This window comes from Haliaeetus leucocephalus, unplaced genomic scaffold, assembly GCF_000737465.1.
Source record: "Haliaeetus leucocephalus isolate CR32 unplaced genomic scaffold, Haliaeetus_leucocephalus-4.0 Scaffold932, whole genome shotgun sequence".
In the NCBI taxonomy this organism is placed as follows: domain Eukaryota; kingdom Metazoa; phylum Chordata; class Aves; order Accipitriformes; family Accipitridae; genus Haliaeetus; species Haliaeetus leucocephalus.
In genome coordinates this window covers 13,849,129-13,875,846 of record NW_010973368.1, presented here as the reverse complement: position 1 = coordinate 13,875,846, position 26,718 = coordinate 13,849,129, and the positions used below count along the sequence as shown (strand labels likewise).

General features: G+C 34.8%; 1 protein-coding gene across 1 annotated transcript; it reads right to left on the bottom strand.

The window, feature by feature from the left end:
- On the bottom strand, positions 1-26,710 carry AK7 (adenylate kinase 7; the record flags this gene model as incomplete). The annotated part of the gene is made up of 18 exons (XM_010583910.1): positions 1-39; positions 1,203-1,361; positions 3,505-3,725; positions 7,573-7,770; positions 8,736-8,804; positions 10,342-10,470; positions 11,953-12,094; positions 12,401-12,529; positions 14,024-14,173; positions 14,906-14,983; positions 17,557-17,647; positions 18,170-18,258; positions 18,840-18,923; positions 22,690-22,800; positions 23,584-23,678; positions 24,672-24,780; positions 25,838-26,026; positions 26,654-26,710. Coding segments are annotated over 18 exons (2,139 nt in total), but the record flags the coding sequence as incomplete, so codon positions are not given.
- Between the last annotated feature and the right edge of the window lie 8 nt (positions 26,711-26,718).

Sequence of the window (26,718 nt, the reverse complement as noted above, 5' to 3'; positions counted from 1 at the left end):
TCATTCGATATCAGGACTGTTCTTGAAGAGATATTCTGCCTAGAAATAGAAGAATTTCAAGGTTACACTTACTTTCAAGTCTTCAATTTTAAAAGTTACACAAAATAACAAAAAAATAGTGGATCACATTGCTTTAAACAAAATCACAGAAAGTATTAAATGCCTCTAAAATGTAATTTCTGGCAGATATGTCAGAGAAACCTCTCTCCAGAAATACCATCCAAAATACCATCCACCTCATTCTCCCTCTTGGTAGCAGTTACCCCACCTCTATCTATCCTGGGCAAGAGAAGGAAGTGAGCTATTAATGACAGTATTTGTCACTCCATGGAAAATCCTAGGGAGTGCCCTAGGGCCTGATTTCTGGACCCAGAAGAGTAGATAATACAGATCTTTAAAAGTTATGCAGTTAGGGAAGATCTCATGCTCCTACAGCTACAGGTAGTTGTCACTCATCAGTAAGCAAAAAGGTTAAAACCAATATTCCTTAGTGCCTAAAGTGGCATGCAACACTGACGCTTTCGTTTTAAGCTTTTGCTTGGTTAATAAAATGTCTCTTTTCATTAAAACAGTGATAGCTTGTTAATAACTTTCTTAGGATGTGCAGGAAGAACAGCAGTACAGCAATAATTTTACAGCATCTGAATTCTTGTCTGCAACGCTGACCCTGCTTTCAGCTGAAAGCTGAACTAGATAACTTCTTGAGGTCTTATAGGATTTACTCATTAATTTATCTGTGTATTGTGAAGGGAATTACTAAAGAGCTTTCTTCATCATTACAGTAATGTGTCCTGTTGTGCCTAGAGGGGTGTAATCAGCTTGGAGAGCGATGTCTCCCTTTCTACAGGCCTCTGTCACAGCAGAATTGGCAGGATATGTAAGGTGTGCAGAGCATGCACACCAAAGAGAAACCAATTCTGGTAGTGATTCTTGTCCTGTGACTGTTTAGCAAAGCTGGATTATGCCCTTACTTGATACACAGCATCAACTGATCCCATAAAGAGTGGTTGCTGGGTTTTTAGTTTTCAATATAGTTACTGCTTACCATAATTGCAGATACTATCTGTTAATTAATTGTTATCATGACAGTGGGGAAAAGGAATTTAAGTCCTTATGTTAACAGAGATTTTTTGGGGTCTACGTGAATATTTTCATTAAGCTTTTTCAAACACATTTAAGAAAAAAAGATGTAATCACCTTACCAGAAAATCGACTGGATCATCTGGCCTGATCTTACAGCATTCATTTATCCCTTGCATAAGCGTTGGCATGACGTTCTTCATTAAATAGTTTCGCAGTGGAATGGACTGGGCCTCCAATAACTCTTGTTCTTGTCTTTTCACTTCCTCCAGATGTTTATTCTACAAATAATGAACAAAATCATAAAGAATAAGATTTACGTCTACCAAATAGCACTTGACTGAATAACAGTGGTGGCCTAGAGAAAAAAGTACTGCTAGAAGCTGTGGACAGAACTTTAAAACTCACAACTTGGCATGAAAAACTATGAACTGCTTATTAAATTTAGAGTGCACAGCACACTGAGGACAAAGAATTTAATGTGATGAAACCAAAAATAATCTCCTTAGTAAAATTATTTTACTTTTCTCTCTTTAACACCTAAAAGGAGGTTTATTCTGAAGTCTTCCAGTCTTGTCGTGTTTCCATAAGAAATTTGGCAAAATGGTTGAAATACACTGTATCACTTAAAAAATGAGTACTGCTGCAAATGCAGTTTCTTGAGGGTTCATTGAACTGGAGGGGAAGGAGAGTATTTTTACTCAGAAGAGAGCCGCGACTCTCTAATTGTAAATTGTGTTTGTTTGTTTGTTTTGGGTTTGGTTTCTTTGCTTTGTTTTGGTTTTATTTCATTTATGTCAGTTTTTGAGGGGGATAAGACTTAAATAGACTAAAACCACAGTGAATTACATCTGTTTACACCAGCTAAAATTATTCTTGAATTCAGGTTAAATCAAATACAATGATTACACTTAAAAAGTAGGGGGCAGAGGGGCAGAAAGAAAACCACCGCGAGTTTTTCTTTCTTCCATTTAATAGCACTTAATAGCATGCCATAATAGTTTTAGCCAGAAGATTAATCAAAAACATTTTTATTGTTCTCTCTTCTCTCATTTTATTCATCAGTACCCTGAGTCATATATAGATACAGCAAGCAGATGACACTCTGAAGACTGCTTTTCTATACTTAAGGTATAATACAAAAGCAATGTTCAGATAAAACAGATATATCAATATATGGAAAGGGTATTTACCTTATTCACTCAATCCAGGAGTGCTATTTAATAAATCCTGCAAGTGGTCTTTGGTCAGTACTCAAAGACAGCAGCTAATCTACAGTCTCAAGGGCAAATGAATAGTTGCTTAGATTTCCTGAGCATCTGCCTATTTAAAAGGATAAACTTAAGCACACATTTTATTTAAACACCTACTTTGAATAATGCACGGTTTGCTCTCTTGAAAGTTAGATGGCTTTGGATTGAATATAGCTAAAAATGTGTTAACTACCCTTACTAATCTTTTAGACAAGTTTACAGAGAGTACAAAATGCTATTTAATCTTGAATGAAGCTGTAAATAAGCATAGATAACAAAGAAAACTTCTTTACAAGCCAACATCAGACCAATGTAAATGGTTCTTTAAAAGTGAGTAATTTCAAGCTATTATCTCCCCATTCAAATGTAAGAAAAGGATTTCTCTGTGGAATGATCAGTTTGTTTTTAAATAGCTCTAAAATAAGACAATAGAATTACTGCCTTCTGGTGAAACAACCTGACTTTGGATGTGAAGAACATTCTTATAGTATGCATCTCAGGTTATTTACCTAAAATGTCCTTAGGTGTGGCAAAGTAAATAAGGAAAAAGCATCATGTGCAAATCCTGTGAGGTCAGTTAGCCTAAATACCAAGTACTTATTAAAGTATTAGCAAACAAAAAGCATCCTTCAGACTGCGTCAGGTGGTCCTCACTGAACTGAGGATTCAGCTCTCAAAGGTGTTTCTCTTGCAGGCTCAGAAGCCTTTCTGCAATGCAGACTGGAATATTAATCAGTGTTGACTTAAAAATTTGTTTGAAAGGCATGATAATTAAGACTTGGTCAGCTGCTTAGAAGTAAAGTGAGCAAAATGCAAAAGTCCTAGAAGACTAGTTATGGAAAATCACCACTGATTATAGTAGTTATTTATAAATGGTAAAATAAAAAAGCTACGGCACAGCAACAACAAGAGTAGTATCATAAAAGTATCTGAGAGACATGCTGATACCAACATGCCAAAAAAAAAAGGTCTGTCTGTAATTAAAAAGAGACTATATTCCTTAGGTTGGGCCTCAAAATGCAGCGTGAAGATAGTCTAACCCAGATCTAACATATGATATAAGGAACTAGAGAATTTATGCCGTACTTCCTGAGTATATTTACATAACAGATTGCTGGAAGCCATCTAAACCACATAAATAATGGTTTCCCAAAAATATGTATTAACCTACCCACACTTCCCAATTTGCCATCCTTTCAGCCCTTTCCTCAGCTTCCTTACGCTCTCGTTCAGCTTTTTCTTGAGCTTCTTTGACAAGACGTTCCTCAGCTGCTTTGCGTTCCAAATTCTCCTTTTCTGCATCTGTCAAACCATAATTCCGAGGTTCCCCAATTTCTTTGATGATCTCTTTTACAATAAGTCTGTTCTCAGGGTCTTCAAATTTGGCTACGTCTTTCAAAAAATACAAGAGACAAATTTTCAAGACTTTTGTCAATTATCAATGGACATTAGTAAATGACTGCAAGACCTAAAAATACACAGTTTTCATGTTTAAATTTTCAAGTATATGATGTTGGTTTCAGTTGCTTATAAATGTCAAATTTTTTGCTACACAGAATGAAGTTTTCTATATCTGATTTTCTGTACTAGTTTTGATGTCAGATATAGAAAATCCTGTTTTAAATTAAGTTAGTTAATCATTTTCAACTTCAAACATTTTTAAGAATACCTAGAGAAGTAGCCAAGATCATTCTGGTCCTTTCTATTCTTCCTGATTGATGATGCGTCCCTCTGGGCAGGAAAACGAACTATTGACCCGATACAGAGGGATTTAGTGGTCAAAGTGAGGAGAAGATGCCTCCCCAAATGACCACCGAAGACCACCCGAGACCCCGGCACATGCGGAGAAGGCGTTTGATGTGTCATGGTTATATAATCCTATGCATATGCATTAGTTTGAATATGTACTAGATAGGAGTAGCTTAATAAAATATATGCAATTGTTACTGTATAAGAGACACACTTGATGAACCTGGTGTGCTTGATTTGTGGAAAGTCCACCGAGCACCCAGGCCTAAATAAAAAGCATTATCTCTCCTGAGTGTGTGAGACTGGTCTATTGCACACTGGGTAACAAATCTGCTTTTAGGACAACAGTTTCAGCTAAAATAGTTTGTCATTTTAAGATGATGTAAAGGAGAAATATATTAAAATAATTTTTACAACTCTTCTGTTTATTAGTTGCAGCTTTCCTAAGTTTTGAAACTTGAAAATGAGGTCATTCAACTATCAGATGTTCTTGTCACTACTCTTATGTCAACTTATCCAGATGCATAAAACCATCAGCTTTTGACCCTATCATCTCCCCTGCAGGTTACACAATAGGTTGTAAGGATTTGGCAACAAACTCCAAAGTTTTCACTCATACAGATTTACAAATACATAGACCTATCTCTAGTTGAATTCTTACTGTGTTATATCTACAAAACAAATCTGTAGCTTCATGCAGGAGCATAGAGACTGAGCAAGACCTTCTCTTTCATTCCTTCTCCCTTTTAATTGCTGGAGGCTACTTGCATATTAAACTTGCAAAAAAAGAAGGAAAAGAAAAAACACAGAAAAATGGAGATTGTCTCCAGGGCTTTCTGGGCTCTGTATGCACTCAGTGTGGGGAGGCATCTGGCAGAAAGGATATAGAAATGTGCATGGTAAAGAGGAAAAGTGGGCATTTCAGGTATCCAGAGAATCCAAAGATAAAGGGCTCGTTCAGTGGTAAGGGACTGGAGATGTAAAGGCACAGAAATTGGTAAGGAGAGCAAGCAGAGGAAGGGGAAAACCCAGAACAACTGGAATACAGAATTTAGATGAGAAGCCAGTAGTTCCTACTCCACAGTCCTCTGCTTTATGAAGTTATCTTGAAAGCCATTGGCAAAGTATGCTTCTCATTTCTTTCTAATCACTAATTCAGATGGAAGATAGCTGTCTAACACTAACACCATTATTCCAAGAATTTAAGCGTTTGTGATTTGGACCTGAAGTACAAACTCTGCTAATGAATTGAGGAGAAAGCTAACATAATTCTACATAATAAAATTTCTTTTACAGCTTCTTCTTTCAAAAAATCAGGAATTACATTCCTGAAGTATTCCATATTAAAAGAATAATACATTTTCTATGTCAAGCAGTCCATTGTTTCTGCAATTTTAGCTGCACCTGGATATAAAAATTACAGTGCAAACCACTTTTCTAGTCATTTAAAGTATTGCTAAGAACTCTCTCAGCATTCAATTTGAGGTGTCAAAGACTGCATTTTTTTCCTAGATGGCCAAGCAAGATTACAATGCAAATATTACAGCAATCATAATTAACTGCATTTATCCCCCCAAATAAATACCTTTTAAATAAAAAAGGAGGTTAGCACTGATGCTGAGAGGAAAGATCACCAGAAAAGGAGTTTGTAAATTAAGATCTTCAAAGGAAATTGCTGTTATAATTTTATCATGCCTTTTTGTAGATGATCTAACATGTGTTACCATCCCCAATTGGCAGATGAGAAAAACAAGAAACAAGATAACTGACTTGCAGACTTCATTCAGTGAGTCACTGTAGCAAAGGAGGGTTTCCAGAATCTTGAAGCCCACTCCTTTGTACTAATCATATTTCAGACTCAGAAAAAATAATAATCATAAAAGCATTTCTTAAAGCCATATGTTATGATTTTCTAAAACTAAAGTGGAAGAAGCATTTGATTAATTTGAGTCAATATTTAACAAATCAAACACAATTTTTTAACCATTTCCCACTAAATTCCTTCAGAGTATGACTGAGAAAGCAGTTGGTGGTCTGCTTAAATCTGATGCTATTTAATTCTATGGATCTGATAAAACATCTGGAACATCAGCTAGAATGGAGGGGTATTGGCAGAGCGTCAGTTCCTCACTGAAGTTATCTTTGTAATCTGTCCTTACCATTTTACAACAGAAGCCTATGTGCTTGCATACTTTGGTGGGTAACAATCAGTGATGTGATTATAGGTAAAAAGGCAGTTCCTGAGATAAACAGGACCTAAAGACAATGCTCCTTTGAAGATAAGAATCAACACTATAACCTGAATGTGAAAATCATCTGGAAGTCACTGAACGTCAGAGTTGTGAAAACTCAATAATTAAAATTAGTAGGCCAGTGATTTTCCTTATTAGGAATGGACTAGAGTTTAAGAGTAATCTTTGGGCATAATTCTTAACAGAAAACACTGCAATAGTCTACCACAGAGTATACACTTTGTAGTCCCCACCAAAATAAAACATGGTCTTGGACAGTGCTACTACTTGCATATCCAGAAGTGTATAAAATAAGAATATGACCAATTGATGGCATCAGACCTTAGTATTTACCATTTCTTATTTTACTTTCTGTAGCAGAATTACCTCAATTCTAAAATGATTATACTAACACACTATTTTTTTCCTCTGCTATGCTTTCTAACAACACATGTATGGTATTACTCTCAAGAAAATCTCCGTGACTGACATTAAATTAAAAAAAAACTTAGGAAATCAATTATGACTGAGGCTGTTGAACAACTAACTTGTCATGACTCATCTCAAATGGACATTCCAACTATCAGCAGTTTGATTTTAGTTGCAGGGTTTTCCCCCTTTTTTTTTTTTTCTTCCCCCCCCCCCCCCCAATTTTTCTTAAGAATGCTGTCACCCTGATCTCACTGTTTTTGAATAATCAGATTATAGTAATTTTCTCAAGATTTCCCAGTGATCACAATTTTCTAGATAGTGTGTAGGGACGACAAATTTTCTCACATACAGGTAGAGTGCAAAACAGATTCAGCCCTAGCCTTCCACCTTTAATTTCTAATCATTTTCTTTCATGCGTCATCATTTGCATATTACCCATATATTGTCGTGGCACCTGAGGATAAGTCTAAAGAAAAAAATATAAGCAACTATAATATTGAAAGTCCATGAAAATATACTATTACACCAATCTGGAAGCATGCCAGTGTGGAGGTCTGTAACATAAGTCAGAAAATTATTTTGATCATTTAGACTACAAAAATGAACAATTAAACCCCCTATTTTTTAAAACAGGTTAACAGTATGAGAACAATTCAGAATCCTTCTGAGTATACAGATATTTTTGCAGGTATATAATTAAATGATTGTTGTATCTGTATTCTGCAATGTTAATTAAAAATATTATTTATAGATGTACACTTACTATATGATCTTCGCAAGTGTTAAATTTGTAACAACACAATTTTTTAAATTTTATTATTTCATACCAATAAACTGAGGATGTATTTCAAGTTCATCAAAATAGTTGAGAACAGTCTTATCTTCTGTGTTTAAGTCTCTGAAGAGATTCAAAGATTGCAGGAACTGGTCCTGGGTATAATGAGTTCCAGCAACAATTCTCTCTGGCAGATTTATTATTCTGTTTATAAGGAATTCATCAGATGCGGTCAAAGAAATAACAAATTCTGTGAAGAAGAACACATTATCAGTGCCCATATATTATTGTTTTTCCTCTTTCTTACCTATTTTGTGTTAAAAACAGATCTTAAACAACAATCCTGCAAGTCAAACAATCCAACAAACCCATACCTAAGGTACTTGTTATAGGAGAGAAAGTGGTATTTCTCCAGCACATCATAATAATTCATTCACATTTCTCCTTTTGAAATGGAGGCTAAAAGTGGTTTTGTTTATGAATAACAGAAATTATTTACTTCCGAAATAAGCAACTCATAAGTGGTTACAAACTTGTTAGAAGTATGCTTTTTAAATCAAACCTTTATGTATGTGCAAGGACTAGGGAATTTTTCAGAAAGTTCTGAATTTCCTTCACTTCTTCTGAAGCCAGTAAATTATCATTTACTGAAACACTAAGCATTTGAGATATTCAGTCTAACTAGACATCTGTAATGCAAAATAAACCAAATGTATTGTTTGAATGAAATCAAAACTTCCAAAGAAATCAAAATAGCGAAAACACCAGGATGAAGCCATTTCTGCATAGATGAAAACCACTCTATTTTAATTCCCAACTTAACTGATGCATTAAAATGAATTTGGTAACATCTTTCAAGATATCACACTAAAGATAAACTTATGGTTTTTTAATATGCCAAGTTCAGGAGCTCATGTTTATTCCATTAACAGCTGCTGTAATGACAACAAAGGCAGCTACTATTATCAGCCAACAGTTGATGGTATTTTCACAAAAAGAAAAAAAAAAGAATAAAACACCCACAAACTGAACCAAAACCTTCCTTTTGATTAATTGTTCACTTTCAAATAAGAGGGCAGCAGCATTACACAAATTAGATATTTATTTATATTAAATTAAATATGAACAGATGGAGTGATATTTTAGACCTCTCGTTGGTGGCAGCAGTACTTGAAAATTCCTCTGTTTATTTAAAAAGAAATCTATCAAACTTACCAGGTATGATTAATATATCACATTTAGGTATTTTGCCTTTAATTTCTTCTTCTTCATCTTCACTTTCCACTAAAACAAAAGTAAGAAATTATCGACATTTTCATTTGAAGCAACAATATCATTATATTTGCTAAAAATGTGCCAGTAGAAACACAGGTTTGTCTACATTCAAATTATACTAATTGTTGGAAATTAATCTAACCTGGACACCAGTTTAGAGAATTCAGTAAGTAATTCGTACTGCTACCTTGGGACACTAAGAGTTGTTTGCCTATACAGTGGAAGTATGCATTTGCATACACAGTTTTAAAATGTGTCCCTACTGCTGTCCTCACCCTGGCCTCTCCTTCTGACAAGTACATTATTCTGCCAAAAACAGAGACAGGGCTCAGAACAGTAAGTAGAAATGTTTTATAGTAGGATGGTTAAAATGGTTTTTGCCACTAAGTCTCTGCTATTTTGTATAGTCAGTAAAACTGCCTGAAGAGCATCAGCTGAGCATGACAATTTACAGACCAGCATATTAAACTGAAAAAGACTGGTTTTAGTTTTCCTTCAAACCTCATGATGTAATTTACATATGGAGACGATTCTTGGTCTTAATGCATGGACAGTGCTTGCTCACAATTTGAGGTGTATGTCGCAGAGCTCCTCTAAATCATATCTACTGTAGCTGATCTAATATACCCACTCTAATCTGGCTCACAAAACATGTATTGGTGCACTGGCTGCATCCCTCATTAAGCAGCCCTTAAATATTATGAGGAAATTCTGCTTTAGAGCTTGCTTGAGGGAAGTAGACCAACACAGAACAAGAAAGCATCCTCCATATTTGTGCATTTCCTTAGTACTTTGCCAGCAAATATAGTCTGAAAACCATCTTGTGATTAAATTAAAAAAGGTGCATTACAATCCTTCTTACATTTTAAGCATCATGTGAAAACAGCTTTGTTTTGTATACTGCACTGCAGTCATTACAGTGCTGTCATGGTTTAAGCCCAGCCAGCAACTTAAGCTGCTCACTCATTCCCCCCTGCTCCCAGTGGGATGGGGAGGACAACTGGAAAAAAAGTAAAACTTGTCGGTTGAGATAAGAACAGTTTAATAAATAAAATAATAATAATAATGTAATGAAAAGAGAGAGAAATAAGCCCCCCCAAACCCAAGTGATGCACAATGCAGTTGCTCACCACCTGCTAACCAATGCCCAAGCAGCAATCTGCCCTTCCGAGCCAACTCCCCCAAATTTCTAAACTGGCCATGACGTTCTATGGTATGGAATATCCTTTTTGCTAGTTTGGGTCAGCTGTCCTTGCTATGCTCCCTCCCAGCTTGTGCACCTGCTTGCTGGCAGAGCATGGGAAACTGAACAATCTTTAACTTAGGATAAGCACTACTTAGCAACAACTAAAACACCAGTGTGTTATCAACATTATTCTCACATTAAATCCAAAACACAGCACTGTACCAGCTACTAGGGAGGAAATTAACTCTATTCCAGCTGAAACCAGGACAAGTGCTGATGCACTTCTAATACTATGGCACTGAGAACAATAATGATAATGACAATATTAGCAGCAATAAAACCAAAAGCAGCAGTACTTACAATTAAAAAGATCTTTTGCCTGGTCATAGGTCTCTGGGAACCCATCTAAAACATATCCCTGATTCCTACAAGGCATAGATTTGAGCTTATCCTTCACAAATTTAACAACATACTGATCATCTAGATGACCTAAGACACAAAGAAGGTTAATAGGTACCTAGTTTATGGAAAAGAGATATCTGAAATTATTTTATTAATTCATTTATCAGAGAAACTTCTATTTAGACCCTAAAAAATTTATGTATTTTGAGTTACTATTTGTATATTACATGTTGTCAGAGGCCTATGGAATATAAATGTGTAGCTATAAAATAAAATTACATTTGAGTTTACAAAGATATCAATATTAGAACTTTAAGGATACTAAACATGAAATTATTTTTTTTAGAAAAATGCAATCAGATTTTAATAGAAGCAGCAAAGAAATATTTATAGAAAAAAGTGACAAAACAATCGTTTTCCATTTACAATTAACAGTAAGACTTAAAGATAGTCTTGCAAAACAAACGTGAGATAGATTTTACAAGTTTCATTTTCAGATCAATAGATTGAGCTATGAAGCAGTTTATTAACTTGGCCTACATTGTTGAACAAATGTGTGGGAGTAAAAAGTTTGGTTTGACCTGATTTTTTTGTCCTTTTGCAACCATTGACTCCAGTTTCCTACTTTATTTTGCTTCAGCTTTTAAAAGTCTTAAATATTTATAAACCATTGTAATCATAAAAGTATGTTACTATTTTAAAAGGCATTATTATTTTAAACAACAAAGCAAGGCATGTAGAAGAGATGCTGCTATAGATGTCATTATTGAAGCTTTTGGGTGTGTTGCAAGTTCATTGCTTTGCAGATACACAAGATCCAAATCAGGTAAACCTTTAGTGATAGGATGCATTTTTAAGGGGGATCACTTTATACTGCACGGAAAACGTTAAGCACTGATTCAAAACCTACATGACTTTATTCATATGTAATTATAATTACTTTTAATTAATGGCAATTTTTATGGACCTTTTTCAATCTGCAGACTTTAAAATTCTTTACAGGCTTCAGTAAATACTATTTACTTTTTAGAAATGGCCAAAATGAGGTATAAGGTAATTTTAAAAACCCACAATTTCATATGACAGTGCACTCTTTTTCTTACTAGAATACTTTTCTTTTTTGAAAATTTGATAAAGATATGCTTCACTAACTTTTTACTTTATATTATATAAATTATGCTCCCTGTTCTGAGAAGAAAACATGAAGTTTTTTAAAAAATCTGGGCAAGAATCTAATGCTTCTGAGTATACTGTTGTTACTTATATATCAACTTTTAAGGTAAAAAGAATTATATAAAATGTATAAAGAAGTAGAAAGATGGAACTTCTACAATTAAAAAAGCACCATATTATTTAAAAAGTGTATCACTTTTGATATACAAGGTATGTAATGTATAATGTAAAACATTGTATTTGATTTTTAAATAAGGTACATACAAATGGACAGGGCATGATTCTTGCTTTTAATAGGATTAAAAGTTCTAAAGCACCAATTTACTTCCTGATCTTCCATTTGCATAGGGTTGCACTAGTTACCTAGATCCCACCTCAGTACTTTGAATTTCCTACCTGCATTCTGCTCCATGCTTTCTTTTATTCTAGCTAATAACTCGTGTGATGCTTCTACATTTTTACCCTCCTCTTCTTCATCATCTTCTCCCTCTTCTCCCACACTGTCAGAGTACAGTTCTTTAGGAGCCACAATGTTCTCCTGAAGACAAGATCAGAAATATGAATGTGCTCAGAAATTCCATAGTCAAATTTCTTTTATAAACAGATGTAATACAAGGAAAACAAAAAAATGAAACAATTCATTTCATGTATGCTCCTGGACAGTGAGATACTGAGCAACCTTCAGTCTCTAAAAAGAGTTCAGTGCATCCCCCAGAGGTGATCAGTATGTCAAAAGAGATTTCCATTCTAAAATAATGGAATTATAACTAATTTTTAAATGGTGCCAAGCACTGTAAAATCACAGAAGTTAAAATAATAGCAATATTAGAAAACAGCAACACACCAGATTTGCTATTGTTTCAGAAATCACATCATTTATCTTAATGTGATGTAGCTTGTAGTGTTTGCAGAGCTCTTCAGCAATGGTAGATTTGCCAACCCCAGGAGGACCATGAATGCAAACTTTCAGAGGCTGGAAAAAAAAGGTAAAGATATAACATCATTCAAACAATATGGATGCTTTTATGTAAAAGGAACAATCTTTTTTCTATAACTAATAGGAAATAACAATTATTATAATTAAAACTGAAAATATATTTTAGTTTTATTCATTTATTTATTTCTCACTGAGTATCTCCTATATCATCCACAGGCTTTGAGTAACACAGTTACTTAATTTAAATGTACAACTTTACCATTGCAGAAAAAGCACACTTGTATTTAATAGGCTCATAGACCAACTTATAGTGGCACTATTAGTGTTTGAATGATCCAAAGAGACAAAACACAACCCCATAGATAGGATGCAGTGAATTTTGGAATGAGGTAGCAGATATTCTACTATATACATGTAATAGCTCTATTTCCCAGCTGAGGCAGAGTTGCTGTCATCACAATGGTTATTTTGACCTCAAAAATTTCAGATCCATCACAATCTTAAGATATTATCATTTTAGCTTAGCTAGCCCATGGATGAGTAAGTGTAATTAAGACTCCAGTATACACTTATTAAATATATTATGCAACAAACTCAAAATCATACATCATTAACTGCCTCCCTTAATTCAGTAGATGTGACAGTGCAAACTCTGCAAATTTAATAGAGTAGTGACAGGGACAGAGGTCTAGCTAGCCTCCCCTCTCCTTGCCACTTGGTATGTCTATATATTGTACTGAATTTCTTTGAATTACATGCTTACATACTCAGATGCATTAGTTTAACCCAAACACAGATCTGATAGTTCTTTCAGAGGTATGCATGGACTTTTAATGAACAACTTCAAATGATGGTAGTTGTATTTTGCTTTACACCTCCTGAACTCTTGTTCAAAGTTTGAACAAGATTTAGACATGCTGAACAGCTTTATCATACCGATCAATACTTGAATGTATGCAAGCAATTTTCTGCACCTTTCAATAACCTTCCCTATACATTTGAATACAGAAGTTCTAAATACTAAGCTAACATAGGAAACAGCAAAGTTGCTCAGTACATTACACAATAGAGCAGGGTAAAACGAAAGCTACATTGCAATTGAATATCCTGGGTCACTAAATATAATGAAGGACATAAAATACTCCCTGAACTACTGACTGTTATAAAAAAGCTTAAATAAAAGATACACTTACTGTGTTCTTGAAACAAAATATACCAGGAATGCCATATATTGCATACAGAAACTAGTTTCAGAACAGCAGCTTTCCATCAGGAAGCTTATTTGCGCTTACAGGGTTTCAGTTTTAGGCACAAAAGAAATAAAACTTAATGATTATTGTTTTAATTAATATTCCCTCTTTTTTAAGTTCTTCAATTTAATTTTCAGCTTTTATGTTCACTTACTTTGCATCTCTATCAGCCTTCCATGTGTTTTTAGTTAAAGAAATTAAAGCTTGTGTTTATATAACCTTTTCTGTTGGGGAAAAAAAAGAAAGGCACACTTTAAAATAGGGTACACCAAACCATTACCAGTAATCCTCGACTTTGCTTGTATTCCTTGACGATTTGTTCAATGTTCTCCACCAGTCCTGCCTGAGCAACCCACTTAATGTTGAAAGTCTCTTTCAGAAACATAGATTCCATTCGCAGGTTCACAAGCAACATATCCAAATGCATTTGCTGAGGGAGCAAAAGTACATTTATTTACAGACTTAAGCTATGCATGTTAAAAGAACAGTTAGCTTAAACTAGAGGCAAGAATGGAAGGGTGAGAATAGAAAGACTTCAAGCACAGGGAAAGCAGGTTTGCACACAAAGCAAAACAGACTTTTAAAAAATATAAACATTTTCAATGTTTATTTGTATTTGAGTATTCTTATGAACTATTAGAACAGGAAACATTAAAAAATTATTATGTACAGTACAAAGGTTTCATATAATTGCAGTGAATAACCTCTTTCATAAAGTTATCAAATCCAATCTTAAAACTACTAGGTTTGTAATTAGTTTATTTCTCCTATGAACAGTTTATTTCAGAAATAGATGAATACAACATGATTTATGTATGCTGTTTTCATCAGCCTTAGTAGCACCTAATTATTAACTTTTTTTGTTATTTTTATCATTTTGTATAGGCTTTTTTAGAGTGCTCCAGTATGCTCAGTGCAACAGTGACATCAGAGCTCCACTGCATTTCTAAATCAGGCTGTTAACTCCTCAAAACAGTCTCTTCTATGATGGTAAATTTTAGTTTGTTTATTTTCTAAATTCAAACCCACTGTATATATTTTTAGGTATGTTTTAGGGTTAAATTTTTCTGGTGAAATAAAAAAAATAATTTACATATTTTATGATATTATACTTTTAAGTTTACAACCTTTCCTTAAGTAATAAAGGGAAAACAGTACTAACTGTTAAGTCTTTGCTCAGGAATGCATTTTCTTTTGGAATCTTCTCAATTTTTCCTGGTCCAATATTTTTACTGATACACTATCAAGAAAGAGAAAAAATACACTTATCAAATCAGATTCTTAGAAAAAATTGTACAGGATTTATGCAGATAAAATATGTGCTTTAAATTTTATGTTACACTATACCTGAAAAATCAGTATACTGATTTGAAATAGACAGATCAAAGAACAGTATATTAACTTTAATGTTAGTATTAAACACCTTTGTTTTGCTATATATCACTTCCTCTTTAGTACTTGCCATGAAAAAAAAACGAACAACAAACAAACAACCCAGAACCACAGAAAAGTGTTCCGAAGCTCTTAAACCTATGTACAACTTCCTACTGCTTAAGAACTATTGGAGAACTATTTTATTTCCCAGCACTTTCACTTCTGGTTCTTGAAGTATTTAATCATGTTAACAATCAGGATGGGGTTTTAGATCAATGCCACCAATGACTCTCCATATTACCATTTTCATCTCATCTTTAGACAGAAGTTGTTACTTACTCCTACAGCCCTTTAAAATAGATTTTAAACCCCACTAGATTCCATGAAATCATAAAATTTGATACAGAGCGTCAGATCAAATCTACAATATATTCCAGGATTCTGTCTCCAACGATGTCAATTAGTGGACACCTAAATGAAAGTAAGAATGGGAAAAGCATATACAATACTCCTTCCAGATACTCTTCTAACCTTACACTATTTTCAGCTCGGAGACTTCCTAAACTAGAAATAGCTGCTGTATATTTAAGTAACTCTCAAAGTATTTCTCTCCCATGTATCTTTTCCAGATTTCCACTTGACAGCTCCCTGCCAAGATAGCTCTCTGCAGTGTGCTCTGCAACGCTCCCTCCACTGACAACTTCCTGTCTCTACAAGAATTGTCCACTTACTCCTGCCCGCAATTTCCAATTTCTAAACAATCACACACCCATGAAAGGACCTAACCACTTTTCTCAGGGTGCCTAGCTGCTTCTCAACAGCTTTTGGTGAAGTACTTCTCTGAAAGCCTTTGGGAAATTCAAGTAGACTACACATCAGCTTGTTCGGCCTTATCCACATTGCTGGTCACATTAAAGAATTTCAGGAGGTTTCCAAAGTATTTGAAAGTACTTTTTTGGAAAGTATTTCTTGGGAAAGTATTTTAAAAAAGTCACATTGACTCTTCCCAAATAGATCATATGTATCTGGGTGTCCTTTAATGCAATTAATTTATTATAATGTCTAATAAAGCCAATGGTATTAGGCATATTGGCCTGTAATTCCCAAAACGTTTCAGGAACCTGTCTTTTTACATTGGCATCACATTTATCGTTCTCCAGCCTTCAAGTGCCAGGACCGTGCTAAACAGCAAGTTGTAAGTGTGAATTAGCAATTCAAAGTTATTTCATGCTTGAATGATTTCAGACCTTAACTACAGTTACTTTAGTTTTATACAGATCCTCTAACAAGTTATCCACAGAGATCCTGAAGCATTAAGAAGCTTCCAAATTCCTACCCATGCCCACTAATGTAAAGCATCTCTGCTGTGGGCTTGTCTTCTCTAAGTGCTCCTTTTATACCATAATCATCAATTTGCCTTATAGATTTTCTGGCAAGTGTTTGAAAAAAGGATATTCATTTTGAGTCTTTCCCGATAGTTGATCTTCAAGTGTTTTTTTCACTTAACGTGCCAGATTTCATAATCTTTTCTATTCTATTTTCTTCATCTGGACATAACCATAACTTTTTGAAGCCTGACATCTTGTTTTCTTCAACCTACAATTTAACCACGCTAATTTTCATTTTCTTTTTCCCAAACTTCTGTTAATAAGTAGCATGCAATGGCCTTACATGTAAGTTTCAATAGCCTCTACCGTTCTCCTCTAAGGACTTAATATTTTTAATGTCTTTTGTGTTCATTTTTATATAATGCTCTTTCCTATGGTTGACTATAGCTGCAAAAGTTATTTTGACTTTTGCTTCTTCCATAGGAAGGTTGGCTAATTGCACTATGGTCACTTAGACAGAATGGCTCTTCGAATATTAACTTTTCAGTGAGACTCTGTATATTTACCTGAACCAAAACAAAGGTTGCATCTTCTTGTGAGCTCCCTAACACACTGTTCCATGCAACACTCTTTGACACAACCAAAAATATTGGGCTCTTATATTTGGTCCTTACGTAACATTTGCTCAATCTACATGATCATGTCTCCTATTATATTGTATTAGTTGACTCTCACTATCAGTGTACAGTTCAATAGTATCAGCAAGCCTATTTCTAGACTTGGAAAAACAAGGTATCTTCCTACAAAATGAAGTGAAAAACATCTTAAAAACTTTGAGTATCTAATTACAGTACTGTGAATCCCCTAACAACTCACCAGAACTTTCTTAGGTAAAATGTCTACCTAAGTTAATGATAATACTGCAAAAGTTAGTTCTGCAAAATCAGGTCCAACTAGTGTATTTTGTTCAAAGGACAGAAGTCTTGGAGGATTTCAAAATAATTTTCTATATCATTTACTACACAAGATAATTCAGGAAGACCTAGGAACTTCTACTTCAGTACAATGTATAGCTTTTAAAACCTTAAAGATATCTGAAAAAATCTCTTACCTTTACTAATTCTTGAAGAGTGTGCATAGATACATCTACTGCAAGTATATAGTGAGACCTTGGCCTATGATCTGCTATATTTTGTAGCACTCTGAAACACAGCAAGTACAGCCAGGGCCAGTAGTTAGAGAAGTATACTGGGCTTTCATTGTTAAATGCATTTCAGAAACAGTACAAAGAGTTTATAAAATCTTTCAGAACTTTTCAGAGCATGACATTTTCATATATATTTTCCTTAATAAAGAAACACAGCTAGATATTTTATTTGGAAAGGAGTTCAAAAGATAAAAAGCAACATCTGTAGAAGATATTAACTTAGTCTGCTGTAGAGTCCACGATCCATTTCCAGTTCTGTGCCAGTTAACTGGTATCACTGTCTAGATTGAACATTGGTAGTCTTTTTGTAAAAGCATAGCACCAGTGCAACACTCACATAAGGTTTCCAGAAGGCACATCTAGTACTAAAGAAATGGAAGTCTCTGTTTGACTCAGTAAGAAGGGCCAAAGAGTGCTCTTAAACCCACCCACCCCAACTTAAAAGCCTCAGTACTCTCTAGTAGATTTGGATTTGTTATCTAGCTAGGTATCAATTATTGTCCATTTTTTTACTTACGCTGCTAAATCAAGAACATGAATGGTTGGAATAAAATTGTTTCCGTCTCCAAAAACAGGTATTGTAGGGGTCTCACTAAGCCAACCTATCTGAAAACACAAATAGAGAATGAAGTAAGGAGGAAAAGGTTACTTTTAACCAGAGCTTAAAAAAGGAGCATTTGTTTACTAGGTAAATCTATATATTCAGGATTTACAGTTCAGTTTCTTGAATGATTAATGGAACTGCAGTAAAGGAAACATTTTTTGAGAAAAACTGACTGGCAGCCTACCAAAAACAAGAAACTTTTTTTTTTTTTAAACTAATATTCTTTGATCTCGACAAATGTTATTTTGTATCTCAAATAAAAGAAATGCTTGGAAAAAAAGAGAATATAATGTCGAGAAAAAAGACATTTTTCCTGATTCCATTGATATGACAGACATATTCTCACTGTAAAGTACATACAGAGATACTGTTCAAAAAATATGGAGAAAACTAAAAAACATAAAGAGCCAAAAAAGTAGAAAACACTTCCACTGTAGCTAAAACATTTCAAAGGGATCAAATAATCAGTTTTGTTCACAATAGCATTAAGTTTATGATACCAAAGCTACTAAAAATGCACTCAATTCCAGTGCAATTTGCCCCTAGAAATTAAATGAACCTTCAAAAATAGTTGGATGTCTACCTTAAAAAAGTAGTGCAAGACTCCTTCCCCAGCTCCATATTGATGTCCTGAGGCAACAACATAAGTTGAAAATTTATGTTTGTTCTGTGAAGTAAAATCAACAAGAAAGTTTTTATAAAAATACAGTACTGCAAGTGGGATACTGGCTTACCCTGAAACTTGAGTGAGTACTTGTGTACTAAATATACAAAGTCTGTAAATCATGTCACTTAAAATTTATAGCTAGATCAATTGTTGCATATCCTGTAGTTTCATAAGTCATATTGCTAGCATTTCCTTCAAAAAAAACATTGCTCAATCGGAACTGACCTGTCCACATTTGAACTGAAATTCTAAATATATATAAAATTTTTAAGAGTTAAAAAAATTGGAAGTTATGTAAATCAATAAAGTGGACAGGATAACTCATATTTCTACTTTCTATTTCCAAGAAAAATAACTCTGAAATTCATTGAAGCTATTTTTTTAGCTAAAGGAGTGGGAAATGCTGGATTAATGATTTTACGATTGCTTTACTTTCATTTTGACATACAATTAAAAAAAAAATAAAAATCTGTGAACTAAGTGTTTTACTAACCACACATCATGATCAACCCATATATTTTTTGCTGACCATTATTGCATAATAGCATACATTTGCCTATCCTGGCTGCCTGTTTATGTATAATGTTATTATTTGGATCAGCATTGAGGATGGTTGTACAGAGAAAATAAAGATGTCGAAATCATCTTAAGGAGAAAAACTTTCAAGAAAATCGTTTAAATTAGGACTAGTCACTTTGAAATTTTTAAGGTGAAACAAAATTATTAAATAATTCTCATGTTGTAAAGATCCTAGACGTTACATATCTCTGTAACACTATGTAAAAGAACGTGCATTTATCAGCAAAGAGAATAAATGCCCAGATTTGGGATTTACTTTTTTTGTGAAAAAATGCATCTTTTGTTATTATCTTTATAATATTTCAGAAACTTAAAACTAAGAACACTGTTAGACAATCTTTGATTCTATAAGCAAAGCCTCCTATAAAGAGATGGCAACTACCTGTGCATGTGTTTTTATCTATCTACTTACAAAATAATATTTTGTAATAAAAACTATCTCAACTCAGTTGAATGCAACAGCTTGTTAGTAATCACGAGAAACATTAAAATTAGAAGACATTACAGATAGTGTAAGAGCTCCCACACTTAGTTTGCTTGGGTAGTATCATGATAGAAACTGTACCCTAACAGCAGCAGCTCCCAGGATTGTTCTGGACAGACTGCAAACATGCCACGGAAGAAGACATGCTGTAATTTCCACCTCCCAGCAGGAAAAACCTGCCTCTTGTGAAAGCACAGGAGGTGCTATTTTTCATCTCCCTTAAGAATAATGTAACACATAGGATTATCTTCCATTTGCCTTGCAGTAGCTTCTACAGTAGCCACTTGTGGAGACAAACCACAGTTCGCCACCGAGTGCTATACTTCACTGAAATACAAACCTCTAAAATAGGTTCAAGTCCTCTAAAATACCTATTTCGTGTCGCAAGTCACACATATGAGAAGGTACTACTTGAGATGACTTGGATATACTTAACTTAAAAAATAAGGTAATTATTAGGCAAGCTCCGGTGACACACAGCATGTTTAGTCACGGGTAAAGACCTTCACGTTCCCGTGTAATATTCTTTAAAGCCACTAGATGTCACATTCTAGCTAGTATAATCAGTTCTAGGCTTTGGCTGTTTTACGTTTGTTTGTTTGTTTTATGCTAATAAAATGCTTGACATGGGAAACAGGTCTAAATTAATGGATTCAGGAACTGTGATGCCACTGAGAACAGAGCTAGGAGATGAAGAGATCTTCTGTCTGTGGTAGGCAGAGGTTTCTCCAAGGATTCTGAATTTGGCAGGACCCCAGAGTCAGTGACTTCTGAGAAACTCTATGCAGTCCAAATGCCCTGCTACAAAGGTAAAGGTAAAAAAATTGCTAGTGGTAAAAAGCAAAGACTTATAGCTCACAACTCTTGCTGAATTTTAAGCAAAATATAGGTGGGAGAGACACTTACTTAGAGGGGTGAAATCTTCCTTTAAGCAACAACAACCATTAAATTGTACTCTGAACAGATACCAAGGCTAAGAAACCCTTCTATTCTCGGTGCAAGTTCTTCTCTACATGACTGACATGGCTGCTGAATCCTAGTATCTCCTGCTGAACTCTTTGCAGGGACTGGTAACACTGTCATTTCTTTCACAGATGGCATATTCCCCAGATGCCACTGAATTTAAAAATTAGTAAGAACTGTAATCAGAAGTCTCCAGCCATCGCAGGAAGCTAATGTTGATCTGCTGGGAAGAACAGATGCTTTGGAGCCTTCCTGTTCCAAAGTGCTGACAGAAACTAAACAGGGGCAATGATACCCATTGATGCTGCCCCTGGAGTTCTGGAGGAAAAGGGCTCCTTTTGAAAGGCCTACAAGAGGCATATATTGAAAATATTCAAGTTGCTTTATTGTGTACTGCTACATGTTGTTCCACCGTCTTCTCAACAGAGACATTCAGCCTGGCAAACATTTAGAAGCTAATTATATTAATACCTTTGTTATGTAGTCACTCAGTGGTTTGGACTAGTCAGAAAAATTGAGTCAATAGTTCATCCGGGTGTTACTTGTGGCAGAAGTTATTGCAAGGTTTGGTGGACGCTGTTTACAATCTTCATGTTTCTAACTACATCACAAGTCTGAAAGTTATTCCATAGTCTTATAAACCCATGTTAGCACAGTAAAAGTAAGAAAAATTTGCCACTGATTTTTCAAGCCATAAACCAAATTTTACTGGCATTCTGTAATATTAAACCCATGTTAGAACAGAATATAATTTCTAGTTCTATTTTCTCAACAGGGCATAAGACAACACGTGTATACTCAAATCTGAGTAAAGGTTTTTTCCCCCTCTATAATTAGCCTGATAAATTTCTGCAGTGGACACTAAATTATATTTATTATGGGAGACTGCTAATGCACAAACAGAATGACCAAATGACACCTTCATCAATACAGTGTATTTCATTGTCTTCCAGTTCTCTGTCCCAACCTCCACAGTACTTCATCGCTAATGACAATAGCGTCAAATTTCCTGAGTCATGAAACACAATCCGAGCCACTATTGATATTTATTTAATAATAGTTCTTAATCACAAAGAGAGGCATGGTCTGTTCTCTAGTAAGATTAATAGTCTAATCAGGTTGGAACAAACAAAGCTGAAGGAAGTGATCTTAAAAAAACATATAAAGTGATAACATATATTCTAGTTATTCTGGGTCAGGTCTATGGCCATGATTTTAAAGTGAATTATAGGGTGCAATAAAAGTCAACAAGCTCTCTGCTTCAAGAGCACAAACTATCCAGGAATGAGACAGGTGTGGCCAGAACATCTTCTAAGTATTTAAATGAGACATAATAGTAACATAGCTTGCTATCATTTAAAGATGCTGCTTTTCTTTAAAACTACACTAATATCCCTTTCCTCTACATTCTTTTATCCTCAAGTCTTTCCCCATGCAGGCCCCAGCTTTACTTCTCTCTAAAAAACATATTGTTTCATTGTCCGTATCAAATGAGATAAGCATGATTTACTCACAGCGTAAGAAAAAGACAGAATTTGGGATTTGTATTATGCAGACACGTTTCAAAAGACAGTCTTCTCTATACTTGATATTTTATTAATAATTGATGTTATCCATATTTATCAAGAGAACAAAATACTCTTAAAATTTATTCAAATTGTTGGTAATTTCCATGACTAAGGTAATGCTCTAAGTAAGAAGACCAAACAACCTATTTTTATAAAAAAGTTCTTTACATACAGTTTTCCCAAGTTTGAGAATGAGTTTTTCAGCATTTATGTGTGCCATAAAGTTAGGATGAGATTTTCTTCTGCGATAATCCTCATCAGTAAAAGGAATCTCAGGATCTTCCTATGAAGAAAGAAATGCAACTGTTATACATGTTTTAAAACAGAACAATTTTTAAAGGCCTACATGGTTAAAATAAGTTCTTAAAAAGTATTTTTAAAATCTGTTTTAACTTTGTTTTTCATTTGAAATTCTTAACATTTCTGATTCTGATACTTGAGGTTCAACATTTTGAAAATGTCAATAGTTCAATTTCAATTTTCACAGAAAAATATTTTAAACTACTTTTTATATTTTAAAAAAACATTAATTTTTGCTATATATAGCATTACACAAGCTTGAAAAACACCATTTCTGTAACACCAAATTTCAGAATTGCAATAGCATACTACAGAGCGTCCCACATGGTTCCTGGTATCTATATCTATATCTAGATATATATAGATATATCTATATATAAAGCTGTATCTATTTATCTGTCTATACACTGATTTAAATATGTATTTCATTAAATATTTAGTAAATATGGGATTTTTTTAATACTGAAGGACAGTGCATATTGTGGTTAGCATAGGTCTTGCCTCTTATGCAAACAGTCCCTAATGTTTGCTTGTATTATTGTAGCCCACTGCCTAAACTTTTCTGTCGAGTGGAATAAATTTAACAATTTTGGCAGTAAGCAGTGGTTCAGGGTGAAAGGATCATGAGAAAAAACACACTTGCTGACACTAACTTTATTAGCTATTGTTGAAGTGCATACTGAAATACTTTAACTGAATGTAATGAATATTTTCCATTAAATGGAAATATTCAGTTAAAAAATATTAGTATTTTCATATTACTTACAGGGTCAGGGGGTTTGCTTTTTGCCCAGCTCATTATTGTTGAAAGGAGAATGAATAACTTTGGTGTTGCAAAATGCTCTATTTCCATATGTAAGGCTGTTAAATGAAAGCAAATGACTTAATTTATTGTAAATTGTATTACTCAAACTGTGGTTTTGCTTTTATATAAAGGTCCTGTACAGACATTTATACCATAATGTGATATGCATTTTTAAGCAAATACTTCTTATTTGGGTTGGTATAAAATAAAGATAATAAGTCAGAAAAGAAAACAAATAGACAAACAATGGTAATAAAGAATAAAATTATTTGGAATCAACATAATGTCCATAGGGCTACACATCATGGGGGGAAAAAAAAAAGAAACATTCTATACTAGGAAATGATTCATCTTTATTGATTGCTGAGATACTGAAAGAAAATAACTGTGGGTTTTTTCATGATTGAAACAGGAAATCTACAGAATTCAAGTAAAGCTTTCTTATTTTAGTTTAGAGCAAAATAATTAAATGTGGGTTATGTAACTTATGATGTTATCCAAGTATTTATACTGTAAACAGTATAAAGTGACTATCATAGTAAAAGTGACTATCATATAAAGAAAAATATTGCACTGTCACCATAAAAAGATTCCAGATGCCTATTAGTATTTGGATGTAACAATCAGGAGGAAGTTTCAGAAAGACTGTTAGCAGTATTTTTTATTGGACTTTAAAAAAAAATAAATTAAAATTACGTAAAATACTGATACATTCTTTAAATATCACAGGAGCAAATTTTCTACCCACCTCCCAATGCAAATAGATAAGACGGTGGTTGATAGTTATTTAGGGAAATAACTGGCTACACAGATATGTCATTTAATGTGTTGGACCATTCCATGACAGCTTCTCTACCTTATGAATGCTTGAGTGCACTCCATGGTTCCTTGCTAATTAATTGAACAATTCATGCAGCATTTGTCCATCAAGGAACACAGTTTTATATTACAGTAAACTATAAATAGCTGATAATTTCATTATATATTTATGGTAAATTTTGATGGCTGTATAGCAACCATTTTTGTGTTCAGTTGATAGCTATACTAACCAGAAGCAGCCCATGTTGCTTCCTCAATTTGATTTGCATCCTCAGTGATATTATATAAAATGATCTCACACTCAAGCAAGTGACTTAAGAGCTCTTTTCGAGAAGAGACCTGGGGAAAAAAAATAGTTAGAATGTATCATTTAAAAGAAAAAAAAAAAAAAGAAAAAAAATATCCAAAATTCCTTTACTTTTCAAGTTTAACTTAGTGATAGAATGTAGTTTTCTAACACTAGGATGTTAGAATAATTCATAAGACGGATATCAAATTTTATATGTCAGATACAAGTAAAGTGATAAAATGTAAATTAAATGCTGAAACTTCTAATTTACTCTATACATTAATATAGTTCAAAAAGATGTACAATTTTTAGTGGTATTTTAGGATTCATCTTTTCACTGCAATTGTGAATATAAAAAAAATTTCTATGCCTTTTATAGATATTTTAAACAAGGATCAGTTGGCAGAATGGGGAAGACATAAAAAACGTCCATTTCCTTGCAAAATGGCATGCTATCATTTTTGTTAAATGCAGATTGTCTGCATCACTTGAGCAAGTCCAACAAACACTTTGGGCAAGAGCAGTGATTAAGATTAAATACTGCCAGCCGTAATTTTCTGATTGAACAGCTCAGCTGTATAGATGTTTAAATAAAAATTTTCAAATGTTTGAAGAGATTCTGGATAATCAATTTGAGACAGAGGCAATTTTAATTTCAGAAAACATATCTTTATACAAAGATGTAGTTATTCAGAACAATTAGCTGCTAGTGAAAGCTGTGATTTCAGTGAACAGTTAAGAAGGGGGACCCTAACTTTAGTTCCAGCACCACTACCTTTAAAATGGTGATGAAAGACACAGATACTAGAGGTGTGTCTTTTGAGGGAAAAAGAAAGCAGACCTGTGGATCATCAGGATAGATGATGTCCTTGTCCATAACTATCTTTTTAAAAATCTATTTTGAGTCTGAGTTCCTTCCTTTTACTATTTGCTGTATCAGACCTAGCAGGGAGTAGACAACAGTGTGCAGGAAGCAGAAGGAATAAAATATATGTACACAGCTTCCAGCAGCAACAAAAGACGATTTTATTCATGCGGGTCATTTTACATGACTTGCAAGGTTTCTAGTGTTGTCTAATGGCAATCTGAAATAAGACTCTCACTTACTGCATATATTTCCTCTGCAAAACGTGGTTTAGCACTCTCTGCTTTAGAAAGGGTACCCACTATTTGGTAGAGTCCCTCTTTCGGCCTACTAGAAACTTCAGCAGCTGGATTATTTTCATCTTCCTCCTCCTCTTCTTCTTCTTCTTCTATGCTTTCAAGCGATGCCCCAACAACACATCTGGATAAATACTGCAATATACAAGATGCACATCTGTATGCAAATACATATCGAACCCTACACAGCTTCTCATGATCTTGGGAAGACACCAACACTGCCTGACTAGCCCTGATCCGGTTGTAGGTTACGCAGCTCAGAACGCAGCTTCCCGTTGAACAGGAAAAAGTTAGGGACTCCTCAAGCCCAGCTGTAATGTTTTGTCTTGACTTGTGCCCTACGCCTCAAAGTCGAAGGTGTTGGTGAGTCCCTAGAAGCCTCTTCTCTGCAACCTGGCTCCTCTCAGGCAGGCGTTACCTCTCTCCACAGCGACCAGGCGTTGCCTGCGGTCTCCCGACCTGCTTTATCCACACCTCCTGCTCCTAACTCTCATTTTTTCTCCTTCTTATCTTAACCCCTTCTCGCCCCCAGTCCCTCTCCCCAGCAGCTATTTTAGCTGACCCCGGCTCCCCGGCCGGCTTCCCGCCCGGCCGAGCTCCCTGGAGGCCAGACGCCGCTCCCTGCCGCGCTACCGGCCGGGGGCCAGGCGGGCGCTCCCCGCGACGGGCTGCGGCAGGCGGGAGGGCGGCGGCGCCTCAGGCGGCGACCGCTGAGGAAGAAGCCGCGGCCGCCAGCAGCTGCGGGCCGCCCCCGGCGGTCACCTCGCCGATGCTGCGGCCGCAGTAAGAGTCGAGGTGGTTGAGGAAGACCCGCCGGCTCCGCGCCG